The following is a 21028-nucleotide window of genomic DNA, read 5'->3' as shown; positions in this document are numbered from 1 at the left end:
ATTCCATCTAATACTATGTTCTGCTTCTACTTACTCAAAAGTTAAAGGAAATTCAACATGTCTCCAATGGCACTTACCTATTTCTACAGATGCACCATAGAATGTGTCCGATTGGGAACTATCACAACCTGGTCTGGCAACTGCTCAGCTCGAGGCCACAAGAAATTACATAGAGTTGTGGATACAGTTAGTCCATCACATACACCAGAGTGGATGTTGAAAGGATGCTTCCTCCTGTGGAAGATTTAGAACTAAGTCACTTTAAAAATAAGGATGTGCCTGCTTTTAAAATCTGGGAAAGCAATCCACCTATCATGGAAACAATGTCTCATCAAGGATTGAATTGGATAGACTATCTCATTGATTCATTTTTAAATCAGTGATAACTCATGTTTGATACTCCATTCATGCCCCAAATCTGCCACCACTGTTCTAACTCTCATTATAGACCTGGAATCTTTAACTCGCTTTTTGTCCATTTGTGATGATGCACACCTCTTAGTTTAGTTTAATTTAGCAATACAACACGGAACTGGCCCTTCGGCCCACCAAGTCCATGCCGATCATCGATCACTCATTCACATGTTCTATGTAGCCCACTTTCGCATCCACTCCCTGCTCCACGGTATTATTTATATATATTTTTCAACATATTGATTCAACCTTTCAAAGTTTTACAAAACTTGATATCCATCTTTTTGATGAAACTGTTGGCCATGAGTTTGAATCTCTCCCTTAAGGCTTTGATGCCCATTTTCTTACCAACTGCACTGGTGAATACAAAGCAAGAAAAATGAACAGTATTGAATGCAAGACTAAAAACAACATCTTACAAATGTTGACAACCATCCAAGATAGAATATCCAGGAATGAGGATTAATCTTCAATCAACACTTGAGAGAAAAAACAAAATCAGGTACTTTCAAGTGCTTGGTTTTTCTTTTTTATGCTTATTAATTACAAAAATACTGTAAAGATATAAAAGAACAATGTTTGACTGTCAGTCGTGAGTCGTTAATTTGGGCAATGAAGAGATATTTTGCTTCTCAGTTGGCTTGCCTCATCATGAAAATAGACATGTCAATAGCTCAACGTTCAACAGCCACTCATTGAGTGTGCTGCTTAGCCTGAGACAAAATTAAACACCTCATGTTGTTATTTTAGCTTGTAGTGGAGCTTAGCAACATTTCCAAAATCCATACTCTTTATGTTTCAAATATCGTGTTCAAAATAGGAGCTGTTTTCGATCCAGTCAATTTCCATTGCCAGCAATATTGAAATATATATTTTCAGCCACTGATTTAGGCTGCCATGTTGTAACCAGCATCTCTTACAGAGGCTGCAAGGGGTTGATTACCTTTCAGACAAATGCCACTTGGTGATGATCTGGGATTTAAAAATAGACTGGCACTGGCTGAACATTTTGCAGGTAATGAAAAGGCAAAGTGTGTTCTTGTTGAAATGTGTATGCACAGTCTAGCAGCGACGTTGCACACGTCCTCTCCTGCATCTGCGACTGGTGTAAACAGCCTGAAAGCCACTGCAGCATCTGCTCCTCGGAGGTGGGTGATGTCATTGCCCTGTTGCCTTGGCAGCAGCAATTAAGTTATTCGCGGCAGATAAAAGGAGCGAGCACGAAGGGCAAAAATAACACTGCCATCTGTTTCTGGAAGGACGCATTTGCCAGGCTATCACAGCTCCTCAAAGGTCTCACTGACGCAGTGCAAGCAGGTTAACTCTAACATAATTGCACCGCACAGTAAGTCAAGCATTCTGCTTCAAAGACAATTGTAGTAACTGTTTTAAGTAATTTATTTTGAAAGATGGAATAAATAGATGCATTACACCGTTACTGTTATTTAGTCATATTTAGTGTTCTGATACTTTATACTTAGACTACCAATTCATTGTTTTGCTCTTATGTATAATTGATCAGAGTGCTGTTTCCACTGAATGAGAATTCTCTCGTTGATTGCGTTTTCTTTCCCTGTGCAGGCTGTCACGACTTTGCCATCAGCTGTCATGTTCAAGGTAACTCTGCTGGCACTGGTCGGCTTGGCCGTGGCCTCTGCTCACAGCTCCCAGGATGCAGATAAGGTGACTGAAGCCGATATCCAGCGGTTGCTGCATGGAGTCATGGAGCAGTTAGGCATTGCTCGGCCTCGAGTCGAGTACCCAGCTCATCAAGCAACAAATCTGGTTGGGCCACAGAGCATCGAAGGTAAAGTATACAGGCAAGAGCCTTGGGTTATTCTGTGCCTGGGTAGCAAACAACTCCTAGATCATTTGCATTTACAAAATAAAAGTAAATCCCACAAATTACTGTGACTGCAATGTCAGGAAACAAATCACACTGTTCACACGGAGTACAGAAGAAATGTAAGTGCCTTAAAGCTGGAAAGGATGACAAAACTTGTGCATCAGGGTAACACATTTCTATTCAACTTTTCAACTTTTGCCCAATCGGATAGGTCGTCCGCTGACATAGTTAACGGTTCCTTTCCAAAAGAAGCAGTTTGTCCTCAAAGAATGAACTAATCATACCAACCTGCCAGGGAAAGAAGCTCAAGGCACGAGAGACTGCAGCTGCTGGAATCTTGAGCAAAATCCCAAACTGCTGCGTAACTCAGTGTGTCAGGCAGACTCTGTGGAAGGGAAATGGGCAGATGATATTTCTAGTTGGTACAGTCAACAGAAGGGTTCCAACCCGAAACATCGTCTGTCCATTTTCCCTGCACAGGAGTTTGCTGACCGGTTGCATTCCTCTAGCAGTTCATGGTTGCTTATGAAAGGATGCCATTTTATTTGTCCAGAAAAATAACAAGTTGATATTCTGTATCTTTGTGTGGTTGGGTAAATGCTGACAGCAAGTAAACAACACAGACTGCAAAAAATGCAGCACGTTGGACACAAAGGTTGTGACTGTACTGCCAGTAGTTTAGTTTCTTTACCTGTGAACAAGCAGCTCCACAGAACATTAAAGATGAAATGTCTGGATCAACCAACGTCCCCACGCTGGTTGATCATGTGGACACAGGTTCCAGGGCACAGGCACAATTTCAATCCAATCGCGGCTTGGTGAGTGGCACACACCTATTGGTAGGATTTTCTGGTGTCAAATCGCATTTCATACTAATGTACAAAATCCAGGCTGCCACTTCATGCAGGATTGAAAGAGTGTTTCTGTCTCAGAGAATGTTATTTCGTATTGCAAGGCTCCAGATTGTGGGTATAAAACATCTTAAAGTGTCATGCAATCAAATAGCCCATCATATCCATGCTGATCATCAAGTACCTAACTACACTCATCCTATTTCCCACCATTTAGTCTGCAGCCTTCTCTGCCATGGCAATTCAAGTGTTCCTAGATAATACTCGAACATCGTGACAGTCTCTGCTTCCACCTAGCTACCAGGCAGTGCAGTACCTGATTCAAACCAGCCTCTGGGTGAAAAAATAATTTCTCCAAGCTCCTCTAAACTCTTACCCTTAACCTATGCCTTCTAGTTTTTGACACTGCTGCTTCGAGGGAAAAGTTTTTTGGTGTCTACACTATACCTCATAATTTCGTATATTTCCACCATTTTCAGCCTTGGGTGCCTCCACTCCAAGGAAACCAATCTCTGCCTGTCCAAATCTACTCATAACTACAGTGTTGCATTGTGATTACGTCCTTTCTATAGGCAGTGATTAGAGCTGCACACAGTAAGCCAGCTGTGGCCAAATTGATGATCTTAAGCGAGCAGGGTAGGGCAGATGTGATATATCCACTCGTGAGAGAATCTTAACAAGTGATCATTGCAAGGCAAGGGAATGGCTATTTGAAACAGAGACATAAAGCAACTTCTTGCAGGTGTTTAACCAGGTGAGAAAAAGGCACCTTTAAAGGAGACTTGGCTGTGGTGGAAGTGCTAACAATACAGCTAGATGAATTTGAGGAGAAGATAGAGCTTTTGTTTTGGGCCAATTTAGAGAGATTACGGCCTATTTTTATACTGTTAGGTTTACGTTTTACCAATGTACCCCCTCACCCGCATCTATCTATCACTTGACGATCTTTGTCTTGCTCACCACTTCTCTTTCTTGCTTTCTTCTTCCCCACCCCGCCACCACAATCAGGTCCCGACCCGAAACATCACCTGTCCATGTTCTCCAGGGATGCTGCCAGACCCGCTGAGTTACTCCAACAATTTTTTTTTTTGTTGTAAACCAGCATCTGTAGTTCCTTGTGTCTCCTTATTTTTTTGATGGAGCTTTTCAATTTCAATGAGACCTTCAATGAAATTGCTCCCACAGTGCAGCTCCTCCTTCAGTTATTGTTACGTTAAGCTTCTGCGAAGCACCCTCGGACGTGGGTGTAGTTGCTGTTATTGCCACGAGGCAGGTTCCAGTGTTCTGGCTCAGATTTGACAAATTCATTCTAATGACTCAGCTGTACATTATTTTTTTGCGAATTTATAAATTGCCTGCAGGAGAATTAGCGCTGTGTTTACCAACTACCATCTGACGTAGTCACTATCCCTGTGCTGTTCTGTCTTGTTTGCTTTGTCTTTGTCAGGTCTGAAATCTATTTCTGGGATGGGAGATTTCATTTCTCTGGACATTGCAAATTCAATAAGATGCGATCTTGACACAATTCCATTTGGAGGCAGGAATTTCTCCTGGAGATTCTTGCCATCCAGTTTGTGACGCAATTTGGGAATGTCCATACCATTAAAGATATAACCCTTTTATATATCCTGGAAGAAGTTGTGATTTGCATGTTACATCATAAGAGAATACATCCCACAGGTTGCATGGAAATGAATTGTAACTTTGAGTGATATAGATTGTGACAAATTGTAACATCCCTTGGCTTTAACTCTTGTTTTAAGCCTAAATGGTTTAGTTGGTAATTTAACTGGCAAATAGATGTTGCACTTGTGTAATACTTGTTTGTTTTGTTAAGAAAGGCCTTTTTCTGTTAACGTAGATCCAGCCAACATGGATCCCGATTAAAAACAGTGCTATAAACATTAAAGCGTCATCCACTAGTTTCATCAAAAACAATTTCTGTGCTTAAGTCTTAAAAATGATTGTCTGATGTCACTGGATAATTTCAAAACTATGTTCTTCGTGTCCTTGAGCATCACCTAGCGTTGATGCTAAGCTGGTTTCCTACATCACCTTGGAGGTGGTATCTACCCATTTGTGCTTTTGGATTTGGGATTAGGCCTGTTTAAGTATGGCCTGGGAGATACCACATTTCGTTTAGAATGAGAACCTTTTCAAATATAAACAGAAAATTCCATACATCCATAAAAAATCAACCTCCTCTATAGCCAAAATATTATCTCAAACTTCCCTCCAAAACTGGAATGTGGGATTGTTCATAGAAGGTTATATTTCAATGTATGCTTTTATATGGAGGAACTGGACATGACATTGCATTCTGCCCCATGTCGCACTTTCTGAATTGTAATCACAGTAACATAAGAAGCATGGTAGCCAATGACTTTTATTAATTTGCAGGATGTGGGTGTCATTGGCAAGGCCAGCAGTTCTTCCCCAATATAATTGCCCAAAGAAGGCATTCATGTGCTGTTTTCTTTCTCAAGTGTGACTTTTGGCTGATATACATTTATAGCAAGGTCCCTCAAAGTCAAAAGAATGTAATAGGAGCAGAGGTTGGCCATTCAGCCCCACAAACCTGCTCTGCAATTTAGTATGATCATAGCTGAGCTGCCCCAGGTTTTATTTTGTATCAGTTCCCAATAACCCTCAATTCCCTGAGTTTTCAAAACTTCCTCTTTAAATACCCTCCCAATGCTCCTGCCTTCCTGAGCCCCCAGAGGGAAGAATTAATGATAATGCCCTCTGTTTTAATGAGTGATGTGATTCAAGGATAGATGTTGGTCATGACAATAGGAATAACTCCCCCACTCTTCTATGAAATGCTCCTTTGACATGCTTTATATGCCTGTTTAATGTCTCATCTAGAAGACAGCACCTCCAACAAAACACGAGGGTAAAGCCTTCTTTCAGCAATAAAATGCTTGGAATAAAATGAAGAATCAACATACTACAATGAAGAGTGCTGATGTTTGTTCCCCACTTCATTCTGAACATTTTATTGCTGAAACATCAAAAGAGCAGAATTAACTGGGCAAAAGTCAGCAGCCAAGCAATACCAGGTTCCCTCCAATTCTCCCCAAGATTAATAACCAAGGAACAGCATGGTCAACAGTTTGTGCACTTGTTTATTAGCAGGCAGTTATTGGTGCTGAAATGCCACATCATTATCTTATTCATATTTTCTTTCAGATGTGTATCTCTTCAAAGGTCATTTCTGTTTCTTCACCAGTTCTTCTCCTACCCCTCAGTGATCCCTACCTTTGCAGAGTTAGCTGATCTGAGAAGGGTCTGAGGAAGTGAACTGAGACATTAGATGAATGCTTGAAAGTGATTACCTTTCAAAAGTACTTCTTCAGGCAATGAAGACACTGCATTAATTGCTTGGATGTTCTTTAGGTGGTGCCCATGAAGGATTGCAGCACCTGGGCCCCTATGGCAACATCCCCAACATTGTGGCTGAGCTGACAGGGGATAACATCCCAAAGGATTTCAACCAAGACCAAGGCTACCCAGACCCACCCAACCCCTGTCCACTGGGGAGAAAAGGTAAGTCACTTCCCTCAATATTTTCTCCACTTCAAACACAACTGCAAAAAATGAAAAAAATCTTTGAACATTTACCGTAACTCCCATTTTGCGTGAAGTATTTTGCAATGTTATACATTGTTTGTGCTGTTATGTTAGGATGAATAATTTACTATGGTTCATCCTGGATTAGCTCATAACTGAATATTTGTTCAAATCAGTGGATGCATTATCCCAAGTAATACCTTATTTGTATTAAAAAAAATACAGCATTGGCTCAGCAGTGGTTAATGCTGGTGATTAATGCAGGTGTCAGGAAGGCATCGGGTCTGAGTGTTTGCCTAAGTTGGTTAATTTTATTGTTCAGTACGGGATCATTGCATCCAATGCAGCTTTATGACCAATGTCCTCCAAATTCAATACCTGCCCCAGACAGCAACCTATTGCAGACTTGACCAATCCTGTTGGAAGTTACCTCTGAAATTACCCTTGCGAACCTGCCTCTCTCCTTTAGAAGATTCCGTCCTCACCCTAAACTGTTCCAAGTATTTCTGTCTGCGTTGTTCCTGCTGCACACCCTCCAATTGTCTTCAACTTTTCCAACTTGTACCATCCCAGGGAAGGCTCTAGCCAGGAGGGCTCCTCTGCTCCTTTAGTTTATTATTGTCACTTGTACTGAGGTAGAGTGATAGAGCTTTTTTGTTGCGTGCTATCCAGTCAGTGAAAAGACTATTCATGATTACAATCAGGCCATCCACAATGTGCATATTCAGGATAAAGGGAATAACATTTAGTGCAAGATAAAATCCAGTAAAGTCCAATTGAAGCTAGTCCAAAGATATTCAGAGGTAGTTGGTGATAGGATTGTTCAGGCATCATTGGTTGTTTGGACACGAGATGGTACTCTGAGCTGTCCCATCTAATAAATTGTCTATTTAATGTCATCCAAGACTGCTGAAAACAGGGCCAATTTTTCATACTTTTTTTTCAGCCATCTCAGAGTCAGTGATACAGTGTGGAAACAGGCCCCTCGGCCCAACTCACCCACACCGCCAACAATGTCCCAGCTACACTAGTCCCACTTGCCTGCACTTGGTGCACATCACTCAACCTGTCTTATCCATGTACCTGTCTAACTGTTTCTTAAACGATGGGATAGTCCCAGCCTCAACTACCTCCTCTGGCAGCTTGTTCCATACACCCACCAACCACCCTTTGTGTGGAAATGTTACCCCTCGGATTCCTATTAAATCTTTTCCTCTTCACCTTGAACCTATGTCCTCTGGTCCTCGATTCCCCCACTCTGGGCAAAAGACTCTGTGCATCGACCCGATCTATTCCTCTCATGATTTTGTGTTCCTCCATAAAATCTCCCCTCATCCTCCTGCGCTCCATGGAATGGAGACCCAGCCTTCTCAACATCTCCCTATAGCTCACACCCTCTAGTCCTGGCACCATCCTTGTAAATCTTTTCTGAACCCTTTCAACCTTGGCAATATCTTTCCTATAACATGGTGCCCAGAACTAAACATAATATTCTAAATGCGGTCTCACCAACGTCTTATACAACTTCAACATGACCTCCCAACTTCTATACTCAATACTCTGACTGATGATGGCCAAAGTGCCAAAAGCCTTTTTGATCATCTTATCTACCTGCGACTCGATCTTCAAGGAACCATGCACCTGCACTCCTAGATCCCTCTGCTCTACACTACCTAGAGGCCTTCCATTTACTGTGTAGGTCCCAAAATGCAACACCTCACACTTTTCTGTATTAAATTCCATCAACCATTCCTCCGCCCACCTGGCCAATCAATCCAGATCCTGCTGCAATCTTTCACAACCCACTTCACTATCTACAAAACCACTAACTTTTGTATCATCTCCTACTACCTGCCAGGCTGCTCCAGAACACTGGCCCCACCCAGTCCCAGCTTCATGATGTGTATCTGCTTGCTGCATGATTAGGTGAATGGGTTAGAGGATCCTCATGCCCATCCAAAAATTCAGACAATGTGTCTCATAGGGTAATCTATCTAGATGCGTGCATTTCTTTATTTGTTGTACCCCTTTGAAGGGGGGGGGGGGGGGGGTCTTTTTTGTTTTTTACTTAATGAATATTGAGTAACCTTGAATCTACTTATTTGTAATTATGGTCAGGCTGGTATTTAGAACTCTTCTTCATTTGGCATGGTTAACTGCTTTTACTGTGTTTACTTCATTGAGGCCAACATTAAGACTGCCTTTAGCAGGGAAATAAATGATCTGCAAAACATTCCCTTTTTTTCTATTGTTTGCATACAGTGGCTACATCATGTTATCCACAGATTGCATTATTGTAATTAATTTATTAGCCAAGTATGTAAAAACACACAAGGAATTTGATTTGCCATACAGTCATACCAAAAAAGCAACAAGATACACAACTACATAAAAATTAACATAAACATCCACCACAGTGCACTGTGATGGAAGGCAATAATGTATTATCTTCTCTCCTCCTTTTCTCCCTCGGTCGGGGCAGTCGAACCATCTGCAGTCGGGGCGATCGAAGCTCCCGCGATCGGGGCGGTCGAAGCTCCTGCGGTTGGAGCACCCGAAGTCAATCCCTAACCAAAGGTCCGCGAGCTCCACGATGTTAAGTCCGCAGGCTCCCGTGGTTGGAGCTCCCGTCAATCCCTGACAAGGAATCGCAAGCTCCACGATGTGGACCACCAGCTCCACCATGTTAGGCCGCAGTGAGGACGGAGATACGATACGGAAAAAGTCGCATCTCCGTCGAGGAAAGAGATTTTTTTAAAGTTTCTCCCCCTCCATCCCCCCCCCCTAAAGATACACTAAAACATATATTTAACAACAGACTAAAAACAACAAAAGAAAAGGACGACGAGACAGACTGTTGTCGAGGCTGCCATCGTACGGCGCCACCCGGTATACTGGTGTTTACAACGGCTCTGCTCAGACCTGTCGTTTTCCATAATTTATGTCATCAAATGGGTGGGAACACCACTGAGGTTCCCCAAGTCACACACCATCCTGACATGGAGAACGCAGCAGATGGAATACAATGTGGTAAAATATGAGGGCATCCACTCCGGTGCACAAAATAACAAATCCATGTATTTTATCTTAATTGATGGTAAATATTGATTTTCAAATGGACCAAGATGCCCTAGTGCACAAATCACTGTTTGCGGAAGAGAGGAAACGGGGAACGACCGGACCTGTTGGTAATAACAGGAAAACGGTGCAATCTACCTTGCAGGATATAGTAACTAAATACCTATAAAAAGATAGGACTGAATAAAGTTAGCATGAATTCATGGAAGAAAAATCACAATTAATTAATCATTTAGTTATTGGTGAAAGAGACCAGTAAACTAAATATGGTGTAACCAGGGGATGCGATGTGTTTAGATGTTCACACATGAGGTTGTTCAACAAGGTTAGAGCACATGGAATTGGTTAACAGACCGAAAGCATAGAATAGGAACAAACAGAACATTTGAGGTTATCAAACTGTGACTATAGAGGCTGGTACTGGGCCCCAGCTAATCACAACCCATGTCAACGATTTAGGAGACCGAATATGATATTTTTTTTTGTCTGATAATGAAATAAATCTAGCGGGATTGTGAGTAAGAAGGAGAAGCTCCACGAGGATATAGATAAACTAAGTAGATGAACGAGAACATGATAGATGGATTATAATGTGCAAAAGGTGATGTGCACAAAATAGTAAAGCAGAATATTTTTTAAATGGTGCGAGGTTGTGAAATATTCAACGGGTATTCAGTGAGCTTAAATATGTCACTGAAATGCAGACACAGTAAGCAATTTCGAAGGCAAAAAGATGGTTTGCTTTTATTGTGAGAGGATTTGAAAGTAGGATTAATGACATTTTACTGCAATTATATGGGGCCTTGGTAAAAACTCATGAGTATTACGTACGGTTTTGATCTCCCTACCTAAAAGAATTAATATACTAGCCTTAAAAGGAGATTCACAAACAGGTTGCCTGGAAGTTGGGTTTGCTATTTGAGGAGAGATTGGGTACACTAGGTCAGTGTTCTAAGAGTTTAGAAGATTGAGATATAATCACAAAAAAAGTTTGACAGGACTCATTCAGGTGGATACACAGAGAATGTTTCCCTCTGTTAAGGAGTTTAGAACCAGTTTGCAGTCTCCGAGTAAGGGTAGATCATTTAGAACTGGGAGGAGAAATTTATTTGCTTAGCATTTGGAATTCTCTATCGTGGAGGGCTGAGGAATCTCACTCAGTCAGTACATTCTAGAGGTTGATAAATTTCCAGATTTTAATGGAATCAAGAGATATGGGGCTAGTGCCATAAAATTTAACCAATTCTACTCTATCGCTGAATTTAAATCCTGAATTCTCTACTCCCCAGCCCTGTGGCAGTACCTTCAGCACAATGCAGATGCAGTGGTCAAGGCAGCTGATCACCAATACCTTCTCAAGGACTAAGGAGGAGCAACAACCTATGGTCTTGCCAGCAATGTTCAACCCTATGACTGAATGTATAACTAAACTGATGTTTAACTGGTATCCACTCAAAAAATGAAACTAAGTGTATGATTGTTTTCAGCTTCCGACGGATGCCTGGAACATATTCCTGACACAGCTGAATTCAGCAATGAATACCAGACCCATCAAAGCCTCTTTAATTCAGAGCACAACTATCCAGCAAAGGGGAAATGGGTAAGTACGAGAATCAATTCTATTTTTACTTTTTTTCGAATTGTAACTGCATAAAGTCCCAGGTTACAGCAGGGCTCCATCCCCGAGAACTGTTTGAAACATGAACTGATCGCAAGTCAGAAATTAACAAAAACTGTGTTAGAGGATCACAGAAACAGCAGTGGCAGTAGAGGGAGTAGGTGCAGGAATTGTGGCTGATAGCTTGCCTTGCTGATTCAGTGAGTGAGTCTGTTCTGTGCTCCCAGCTATGGTCAGCTCAACCCAGCTCCCAATTGCTGCAGCTCGGAAAGGCACATGGAAATGTTCCAATCCCACTAGACAGAAGTTACGTGCAGCCAACAAATCTATCCCACTGTCTCCAAATAGCCCGGCATTCGTAATCCATGATGAACTTGGAGCCTACACAATGACCCGGTTCTGACTACACAATTCGGACAATTTATTTCGATAAACAAATTTAATTGTGATTGTGTCCATTTGACCATTTGACTCAAATCAAATTTTGTTTTATTTATAATTATTTTAATCCTCAAAGGTTTTGCAGCTTTGAAATTTTCAAGATGAGGATTTGATTCGCCAGATGGCAAAAACGACTCCCTCTGCTGAGCGAGTCATATTACTACACGGCCTGAAATTGTGAGATGAGAACTTGTTTCCTCACTGTTCTTAATATCTGGTGGATGCTGATTCCATAAATAATTAGAAGGGATCTGAATAAGTACTGAAGGATGAGGAGCTTTCAGGATTACAAGCACAAAGTGGGTGTATAGCCAAATATCTTCAAAGTTAGAACAGAAAGAGACAAGTAACATATCTTTAAACAGTAATGTTGCTAATGCCGTGTAAGAAACAATATTTGAAAGCAGGGAGATGGTGATACAATGTATTTTTGCCAGACTTTATATATGTTACAAATTATGAAATTATATGTAAAACAAAACAATTCACGTAGTAGAAAAAAGGAACTGCAGATGCTGGTTTACACCAAAGATAGACACAAAGTGCTGGAGCAACTTAGTGGGTCAGGCAGCATCTCTGAAGAAAAGGATGGGTGATGTTTTAGGTTGGAAACCTTCATAATCTGTAAAATTATCTCGAGCGGCACGGTAGCGCAGCGGTAGAGTTGCTGCTTTACAGCGAATGCAGCGCCGGAGACTCAAGTTCGATCCTGACTACGGGTGCTGCACTGTAAGGAGTTTGTACGTTCTCCCCGTGACCTGCGTGGGTTTTCTCCGAGATCTTCGGTTTCCTCCCACACTCCAAAGACGTACAGGTATGTAGGTTAATTGGCTGGGTAAATGTAAAAATTGTCCCTAGTGGGTGTAGGATAGTGTTAATGTACGGGGATCACTGGGCGGCACAGACTTGGTGGGCCGAAAAGGCCTGTTTCCGGCTGTATATATATGATGATATGATGATATGAGCCATGCAGTTCAATCAATGGTTTAAAGTAGCATTGACGAGCTACATGGACGGGCAAATAAAAATGTTTGAAAGTAAAGTACCTCAGAGCAATTTTCCAATTGAATTATGTAAGTACATTGTGTCCAACTGAATCTTTTGGGCTGACATATATAGAAAAACTAAAAGGAAATAAACCTTTGTCCAGTAGGGGATTTTCAAATATGATACGATATCATAAAATTGCAAAATTCATCAAATTCCTACTGCTGGCCTCGGGTAGCTTTCATGAAATGTTACAGGCACTGCGACTGCTCCCAGTCTATGTCTGCTTCAGCTCCTCGGTTATTTTTATAAATGTTCCCATTAATTCTGCAGATTCACCAACAACTTGTTATGTATCCCCTTTAATGTAGGAAACATAGAAAATAGGTGCAGGAGTAGGCCATTCGGCCCTTCGAGCCAACACCGCCATTCAATATGATCATGGCTGATCATCCAAAATCAGTACCCCGTTCCTGCTTTTTCCCCATATCCCTTGATTCCGTTAGCCCTAAGAGCTAAATCTAACTAACTCTCTCTTGCAAATATCAGTAATGCTATTGTTCTCTTTAATTAATATTTGACCACTGAATCATTTGGAAGGATTTAGACTGGCAATTTTGGGCAGCAATAGATATGGGAACAGGTACTCAGTTCAAGGGATGCTGCAGAATGTTTTGATGTATGCCACAAATCATAGGCACATTTAAATAGCACCTTGAACATTGTGATATTAACCTCGGCACAACAAAGGCCTCACCCTTTTGAATTGTTTCCTTCGAAAGGTACAGTATAATTCAACAAAAATAAATTGTAATGCTAGACCACTTATGGTGGTCAAAAACTGGTTATGGAAAGCATCTTTGAGGTGGGAAAAAAGGTTGCGAGGATTAGAGAGGGAATGCCAGAATAGTCTGGGAAGCTAAAGCCACTGCCATTGCTGAAATCGCAATCAATAGTCATAAAAGATCAGAGGATTTTATCTGCAGTCATACGATTTTGTAGAGGCATTATTATTTCAATGTCTTCATTCAAAACCATGTCAACTTAATTTCCCCTTTTGCAATTTTTTTTCATTTCTTTAACACCTTAGGCCTGACCATTTTGAAAGGTGGGTCATTGGTAGATTAAGACCAATGCTAACCCGTAAAAATTACTGGTTGAAAATATAGGGCTACGGTGATTTTATGGGCTAAGAACCCAGAGCTTCTGGCCAGAATATAACTGGAGTATATAATTCTGGCAATAAATTATGCCAATGGAGTAGTTAAATGGGCACCAAAGTGCCAAATGGAATTCAGTTCAGAGATGTGAAGTAACATATTTGGTTTGTGCAACCAAGGTAAAGGAATGCATGATAAATGGTAGGATACTCTACAGTGCAACAGAATAGAGTCCATGCCCATGAAAGATATCCTTGTGGATCCATTACTATACATGCAGGTAAACAGTATATTCGCCTTTTTGCGAGAGGATTTGAAGACAAATAAAGATACCACAGGGCAATTATACAGGGTCGTGCTGAGCCTACATCTGGTATTGTATATAGTTTCAATCTCCCTAAGGTAGGATATTCATACAGTTGAGAGAAAAGGGTCACCTGAGTGATTGCTAGGATTGGGGGAGGTTTGGCAATGTCAGACTGACACAGATGCTCCAGAGTTTTGGAAAATGTGAGGTGATCTAATTAAAATGTGCAATTTATGACAGCATGGATGTTTCCTTAGTGCATCTATAAATAGCAGTCTCAAAGTACAGGGTTCAGCCAGCCACTCAGGGCTGACGCTTGGATTAATTTCTTCATGTAGAGATCAATATTTTTTTCAAATTCTCTACTCGAGGGCTGTAGAGGTTCAGTCGCTGACTGCAGTCAAGACTGAGGTTGATTTCTTAATAGCATCAAAAACAAGATATGCTGTTCCTTTGAATGGCAGAGCAGACATAGGGGGCTGAAAACTCTGTTCCTTACATTTCCATTAATCCCCATTTCAGAACAGATACAGGGCTGTGAGGAACATAGGTTACTTACTGTTATTGGGCAATGCCCCCAACACAAGAGAAGGGAGATCATGCAAGAGTGGTATTGATTATTTGGTCAGGGTGCTATCTTAAATCCTGATCACCATATCCCAGGGAGAATGCGACAGTACTGAAGGATAACGGAGGGATTTGAGAATGTTTGGTTTTGAGCAAAGGCTGTGTTCATCAAGGTTGTTATTTTTTTAAATGAAATGGACCAAGGGGAGATTGCATTAGGGTCAGTAACTCAAAAGACTTAGTATTTTAGTTATGCAATTGGTAGTACCCAACAAAACGTTATTAAACTCAGTGGTGGAGGTCTCTCGTTTTCACACCTTACCCTTCCATATCTCTTTCTCTCTCCCCTGACTCTCATTCTGAAGAAGGGTCTCGATTTGAAACGTCACCCATTCCTTCCATCCAGAGATGCTCCCTCGAGCATACTCCATTATTTTGTGTCTATCTACAGTGGAGGTCTAGAATTCTGCCTGAAGGAATGATGGAGACACCGACCTCACTGCATTTAAAAAGTACTTGGATACTTTAACCTTCTATGCTACAAACCCAGAATGGGGAAGATGGGTGAAATAGTCTCCTTTGGTGCTGTAAATTTTGATGATGAAGATGTTTCAGGCCACTCTTACTCAAGTATTAACCCTGGTTGCATCGATTTTACGTGGAACCTTAATGTGTTCTCTGGGTAGAGAAAGGTTGGCCAAGCTTACCTATAATGACACACTGGAAGTTGCCATAGATCCAGCAGAGTATTCCCATCAGTCATATCTAGATCACTGGGGCTATGAAGCAGCAGTTCCAACTGCCACTTCACTGTGCTGCCTTTAAATTGGCAGATTTCTAGTTTATTTTGTGATAATGATGTCCTATAAAGTATGGCATTTATGGCATCAGCTCTAACGCAATACTCTACTGAACAAAAAATCATAGATGTTACAGACATAAAATTGTGCTGAATGTTTAAACATGTGAAAATTCCCTCACAGAACAAGAGAGTGATGTACAGAAATGTGAGAAGTGCACCGAGGAGGAGAAAGAGGGTAATTAATTTTAAACTCTTCATTGTGCTTAGAATGTATGAAATGGAAGCAAGGGTAGGCCATTCAGCTCGAGTTTGCCTCAACATTCATTAAGATTGTGCCCAATTCTCAACTTGGCTTCACTATCCTGTTTCTGAATCCTTAATGCTCAATAACTCTGTGGTAGACAATTGCCCTCATTTTCAAACTTCAGTGAACACATTCTTCAAAACAGATGAACCATTGGCCTGATCTTCTTGGATAACGTTTTTTTTTAAATCCATTTACTTTTCCCATCATGGTTTTCTTTAATTTTCAAAAAATGTTTTGCGTTAAGAATTATTCTGAAAAACAGCTTACATTTTTTTCTATTTTTTTATCCAAATAGTCCCAAGAGCTAGTTTGGGCTGTGAGAATAGGTGGATACATTTTCCAATTTATTTATATATGGAGCTTTGTTGCAGTATTAAGTTGGTTCTAATTACACACCACTGTACACCCAAGGCTGTTGCATGCTTGAACTGACATCTCCAACTTAATTATTTTATTTAACATTAAAGCTGAATAATTTTAATGAGGAACACACTGTAGCTATAGCAAAAGCACATCTCTTTATGAATTGCTCAGCACTGCCAATAGGTCAGCATTTGTGACAAATAACAACAATCACACTGATCTGCAGGTAATGCTGGCTATAACTTGCTACTGCCATGAGTTTGCTGATGAGCTGGTTGCAAGGCCAGGTCAGAACCAGTACAATCAAAGATAAGGAGAAAACTAGCACCTTAACATGCAGCCATTAAATTTGAAGATAGATATTTAAGGGCTAAATGGGCGCCAAACTGGTACAAAGCTTATTTGAAAGTCTAGATGTACCCCATTCTGTTCTTATATAATGAATGTCCTTCTAGCTATAAAATTAGAATCACGTAGGTTTATTACCCATACTAATTGGATTCAGTTCTTGTGGTACATTTATATATGGGGTCTCACTATTGCTGCAATACACTGAGGAACAATTGTCAGGTAAGGCACAGAAGATGCCCAATTTGGGTCTTGCACATAAGTGTAAGTTTTAAACAAGACTGTCTCGATAACAAAGATAAAACTTATGCTAGAAGTGATTAAATAGCTTCAAATGCCTGCTAATATTTATTAAATTAATTGCTGAATAGATTAGAAGTTGTCCCGATTTTCCTACAATACCAGCTATCAATTGTCTGGATCAGAGTGCTGGTGAAGGAAGAGGGGTTGCATGGTGGGAGGCTGCCACCTCCTCCTTCATTTGCTGCAGAATGTGCTGCGTTGCCTGCTCGTGTCCTCCTTCCTTTCCTTGTACAACCTTGAGACCCATAATCTGGAATATCCCATCAAGGGATATTTGTTTTTAGGTGTGCCCGATATCTTATAACATTACTGTGCTTACTGTTTCAAATTAATGGAATGAACATTGCTCAAGTGCGTAACTCGTGTCCATAAAACATAGTAGCAGAATTAGACCATTTAGTCTACTTTACCATTCAATCATGGCTGATCTACTTTTCATTCTAAAACCCAATTCTCCCAGTAATTTGACATGCTAATAATCAAGAATCGATCAATCTCCACTTTAAAAATACCCAACAATGGCCTCCACAGCCTTCTGTGGCAATGAATTCCACAGAATCACCTGCCTCTGGCTAAAGAAATACCTATGCTTCTCCATTCTGAAGGTACGTCCTTTTATTGTGAGGCTGCCCCCTCTGGTTCTAGACGTTCCATTACTGGAAACAGCCTTTCCATGTCCACTCTAAGCTTTTCACAATATACCAAATGTGGCCTCACCAGTGCTTCAAAGTCTCCAAATGCATTTCAGAAATCCTCTTAAGAGCTCCCGTTGCAATTAAGATTTCAAAAAAGCAAGAGTTCTTACAAGCTGCACTGTAAATGAGTTTTGACGTCATGTTTGTGTCCCAAACAACTGATATCATACTGGAGGGGAAATCAAATGGTGAATAAGCCTCTAATATATTCTGCAACTTTAATGAGTCTTAGCCAGCATTTTCAGCGCCAAATATGTTTAGTTATCTGTTATCAAGATGATCTTGTATGAATCTAACACTTGGGCTCAAGAACCCTATCTTGAGTATCTCAGGATTCAGAGCTTTGGAAAATATTGCAATAAAGTTTAAAGAATAATTTCAATGACAGCAAATACTAAAACAATCCTTTGATTTCCAGAGCCTGAACCCATACCTGCAAGGGAAGAGACTCGACAATGTTGTTGCCAAGAAGTCAGCTCCTCATTTCTCTGAAGAGGATAAACGTACCAATTAGTAGATCAGTAACAAAATTTGAAGCATCTCAACTAATTGCATAAGATATGGATCAATCATATCTCAGTTCAAAGCTATAGTATTTACTGTTGATACATAGGTAGCAAATAGATATCTGTCTGTGGCATGTTTCTGACAGTGGTGGCAGCTTAAGTTGAGAAATATTGCAAGTTTGAATGCCTTGATGGTTGCACCAAGGTTAATCACTGCAATTGTAATAAAAATCAAATTTAAAATAACATATTAACATACCTGAAAATTAATGAAATATTGATGGATTTCAATCTTAATTTCAGCAGTCATCCTAATGTTTCCATTATTATTGTCGGGACCAATTAGGTTATTACCAATTCTAAAATCAAGAGCTTTGGGTTAGATGAGACAATCTCTAGCTTAGACCCATTTGGATACTAACACTTTCCATATCTCTGGAAATTACTACTGAATAAGTTCAAACACTGGTTGAACTGTTGGGTGGCAGAGCGATAGAGTTGCCGCCTTACAGTGCCTGCAGTGCCAGAGACCTGGATTCCAGACTATGGGTGCTTTCTGTACGGAGTTTATACGTTCTCCCCGTGGGTTTTCTCCGAGATCTTCAGTTTCCCCCCGCACTTCAAAGACGTACAGATATGTAGGTTAATTGGCTTGGTAAATGTAAAAATTGTCTCTAGTGTGTGCAGAATGGTGTTAATATGCGGGGATCACTGGTCGGCAAGAGCCTAAGGGCCTGTTTCCGTGCTGTATCTCTAAAGTAAACAAACCTTTCATTTAATTATTAGAAAACAATAAGATACACATTAATAGCATTTAGGAGTGTAATCGTGCACCATATTGTTATTTTAGATGGTTACTTCAATCTTTGAGGCAAAACCCTTCTGGTGAAAACTATTTCTAGGTAACTATTTGACAACTGCATTGTTGTACCATGGATTGCAGAAAACAATTTCTCCAACCATGATAACTATGCTGAAGATTGGAACGAAATGCTAATGTAACTCAGCGGGACAGGCTGCATCTATGGAGAAAAGGAATGGGTGACGCTTGAAGACGAGACCCTTCTTCCTACACATAACTAAGTTGCCTAGTTTAAGATGGAGAGAAAGCTGAATAGGAAAGCACCTTACTTGGATTGCTTTTTCTGGAACACCAGAGGTTGTGGGAAGACCTGATAGAAGTAGATAAAATTATGAGAGGCACATAGGATGGAAAGATCAAATAAGACGTGCATGGTAAGTTTTTGTTTACATACAGGGTGGTGAGTGTCTGGAACACACTGCTGGGGGTGGTGGTTGTGTCAGCTAAGATAATGGCATTGAAGAGACTTTTGGATAGGTATATGGATATGAAACATAGAAAATAGGTCCAGGAGTAGGCCATTTGGCCCTTTGAGCCAGCACCACCATTCAATATGATCATGGCTGATCATCCAAAGTCAGTATCCCGTTCCTACTTTCTCCCCATATTCCTTGATTATGTTAGCTCTAAGAGCTAAATCTAACTCTCTCTTGAAAACATCCAGCAAATTGGCCTCTATTGCCTTCTGTGGTAGAGAAGTCCACAGATTCACAACTCTCTGGGTGAAATTTTTTTTCCTTGTCTGTCCTAAATGGCCTACCCCTTATTCTTAAACTGTGACCCCCTGGTTCTGGACTCCCCCAACATCGGGATTTTTTTTTCCTGCATCTAGCCTGTCCAATTCCTTAAATATACAGGAAATGGAGGGAAAATGGAATATGTACAGGCAGATAAGTTGGTCTTTTCGGCACAAACATTGTGAGCTGAAGGGCCCGTTCTTGTGCTGTACTGTTCTACAATTCTACGTGTTTTGATGGAAGGTTGAAATGCCTAACAAATAGTCATAACACAGTAAAAAAATCCGAAATCGGCTAAGTATTAAAACAAGTTGCTCACTCATTTTTTTCGGGCAAATTATTTTTATCTAATTTTTTTTAAGTGACATTTTAATTGGTTTCTTCAATTTAAAGCCTAACGGCATTCAGTAAATCACACATTATGGAAATATTTTCCACGTCTGATCTACATTGGTTATATATTAATTCTCCAACACAAGAATACAAGACTGCAAAATTTAAAATTGATCTCAAAGCAAAGGAGCAGCCTCAACCAATTTGAGGTGAAGCAACGGATCAGGAGAAATATCAGCATTGGTTTTAGACCGGAAAATCATAGAAGATGCCAAGATATGAGAGGAAAGGAATGCTAGCACTTGAGGTCATAGAAGCATAGAAAATAGGTGCAGGAGTAGGCCATTCAGCCTTTTAAGCCATTCAATATGATCATGGCTGATCATCCAAAATCAGTACCCTGTTCCTGCTTTTTCCTCATATCCCTTGATTCCTTTAGCCCTAAGAGCTATATCTAACTCTTTCGACGGTCCTACGAAAGGCAGTTCAAGTTCAAAACCGTTGTGAATCCCGATTTAAATATGTGATGGGAAATAATTTATGTATACTTTGACTTGACATGAATAGGATTAAAAGATATGATTAAAAAGAAAATGTACCATCAAGTCAAAAAGGATTTTCACCATATATCTTGTTAAGGAGCACCGTAAATCCTATCAATTAACCAAGCCTTATTGATAAGTAGCAATATCAAATTAATAAACTTGTTGAGTGAGAAAGCAACATCAGATGGAAGGTAAACCAAGCCAACACATTCAATCATAATGAAGAATTGCAGTTGTATATTATTAGTTTAATTTTCTATCACTTAAACTATAATAGATTTAAAACATTTTCATTTGTCTATTTAGTGACTTTAATTTTTTGAACATTGATGCAAGAAAATACAATTTTCTACAATAGATCCATACAATTATTTATTTTTAATGT

General features: G+C 40.3%; 1 protein-coding gene across 2 annotated transcripts; it reads left to right on the top strand.

Annotated features, from left to right (window-relative positions):
* The first annotated feature begins 1551 nt into the window (after positions 1 to 1551).
* On the top strand, positions 1552 to 20984 carry scg5 (secretogranin V). 2 transcript variants are annotated; one of them, XM_078395078.1, is made up of 6 exons: positions 1552 to 1707; positions 1996 to 2221; positions 6511 to 6660; positions 11250 to 11362; positions 15826 to 15879; positions 18079 to 20984. In XM_078395078.1, the coding sequence occupies exons 2-6, from the start codon at positions 2023 to 2025 to the stop codon at positions 18172 to 18174; spliced, it is 612 nt and encodes a 203-aa protein (XP_078251204.1). In that variant the 5' UTR covers positions 1552 to 1707; positions 1996 to 2022; the 3' UTR covers positions 18175 to 20984. The 2 variants fall into 2 exon arrangements, with proteins under 2 accessions (XP_078251204.1, XP_078251203.1); XM_078395077.1 differs by having other exon boundaries at positions 1601 to 1759; positions 18079 to 20983.
* Positions 20985 to 21028: the final 44 nt, after the last annotated feature.

Source organism: Rhinoraja longicauda, chromosome 3 (assembly GCF_053455715.1).
Source record: "Rhinoraja longicauda isolate Sanriku21f chromosome 3, sRhiLon1.1, whole genome shotgun sequence".
Lineage (NCBI taxonomy): Eukaryota > Metazoa > Chordata > Chondrichthyes > Rajiformes > Arhynchobatidae > Rhinoraja > Rhinoraja longicauda.
This window is presented reverse-complemented; position numbering and strand designations above follow the sequence as displayed.

What these genes read in the sequence shown, in the direction of transcription:
- scg5 (XM_078395078.1), top strand. Translation starts at nt 2,023, where the DNA reads ATGTTCAAGGTAACTCTGCTGGCACTGGTCGGCTTGGCCGTGGCCTCT. An exon ending in TGGGCCACAGAGCATCGAAG is followed by an intron (nt 2,222 to 6,510) that starts GTAAAGTATACA and finishes GATGTTCTTTAG; the next exon opens with GTGGTGCCCATGAAGGATTG. An exon ending in CACCGAGGAGGAGAAAGAGG is followed by an intron (nt 15,880 to 18,078) that starts GTAATTAATTTT and finishes TTTGATTTCCAG; the next exon opens with AGCCTGAACCCATACCTGCA.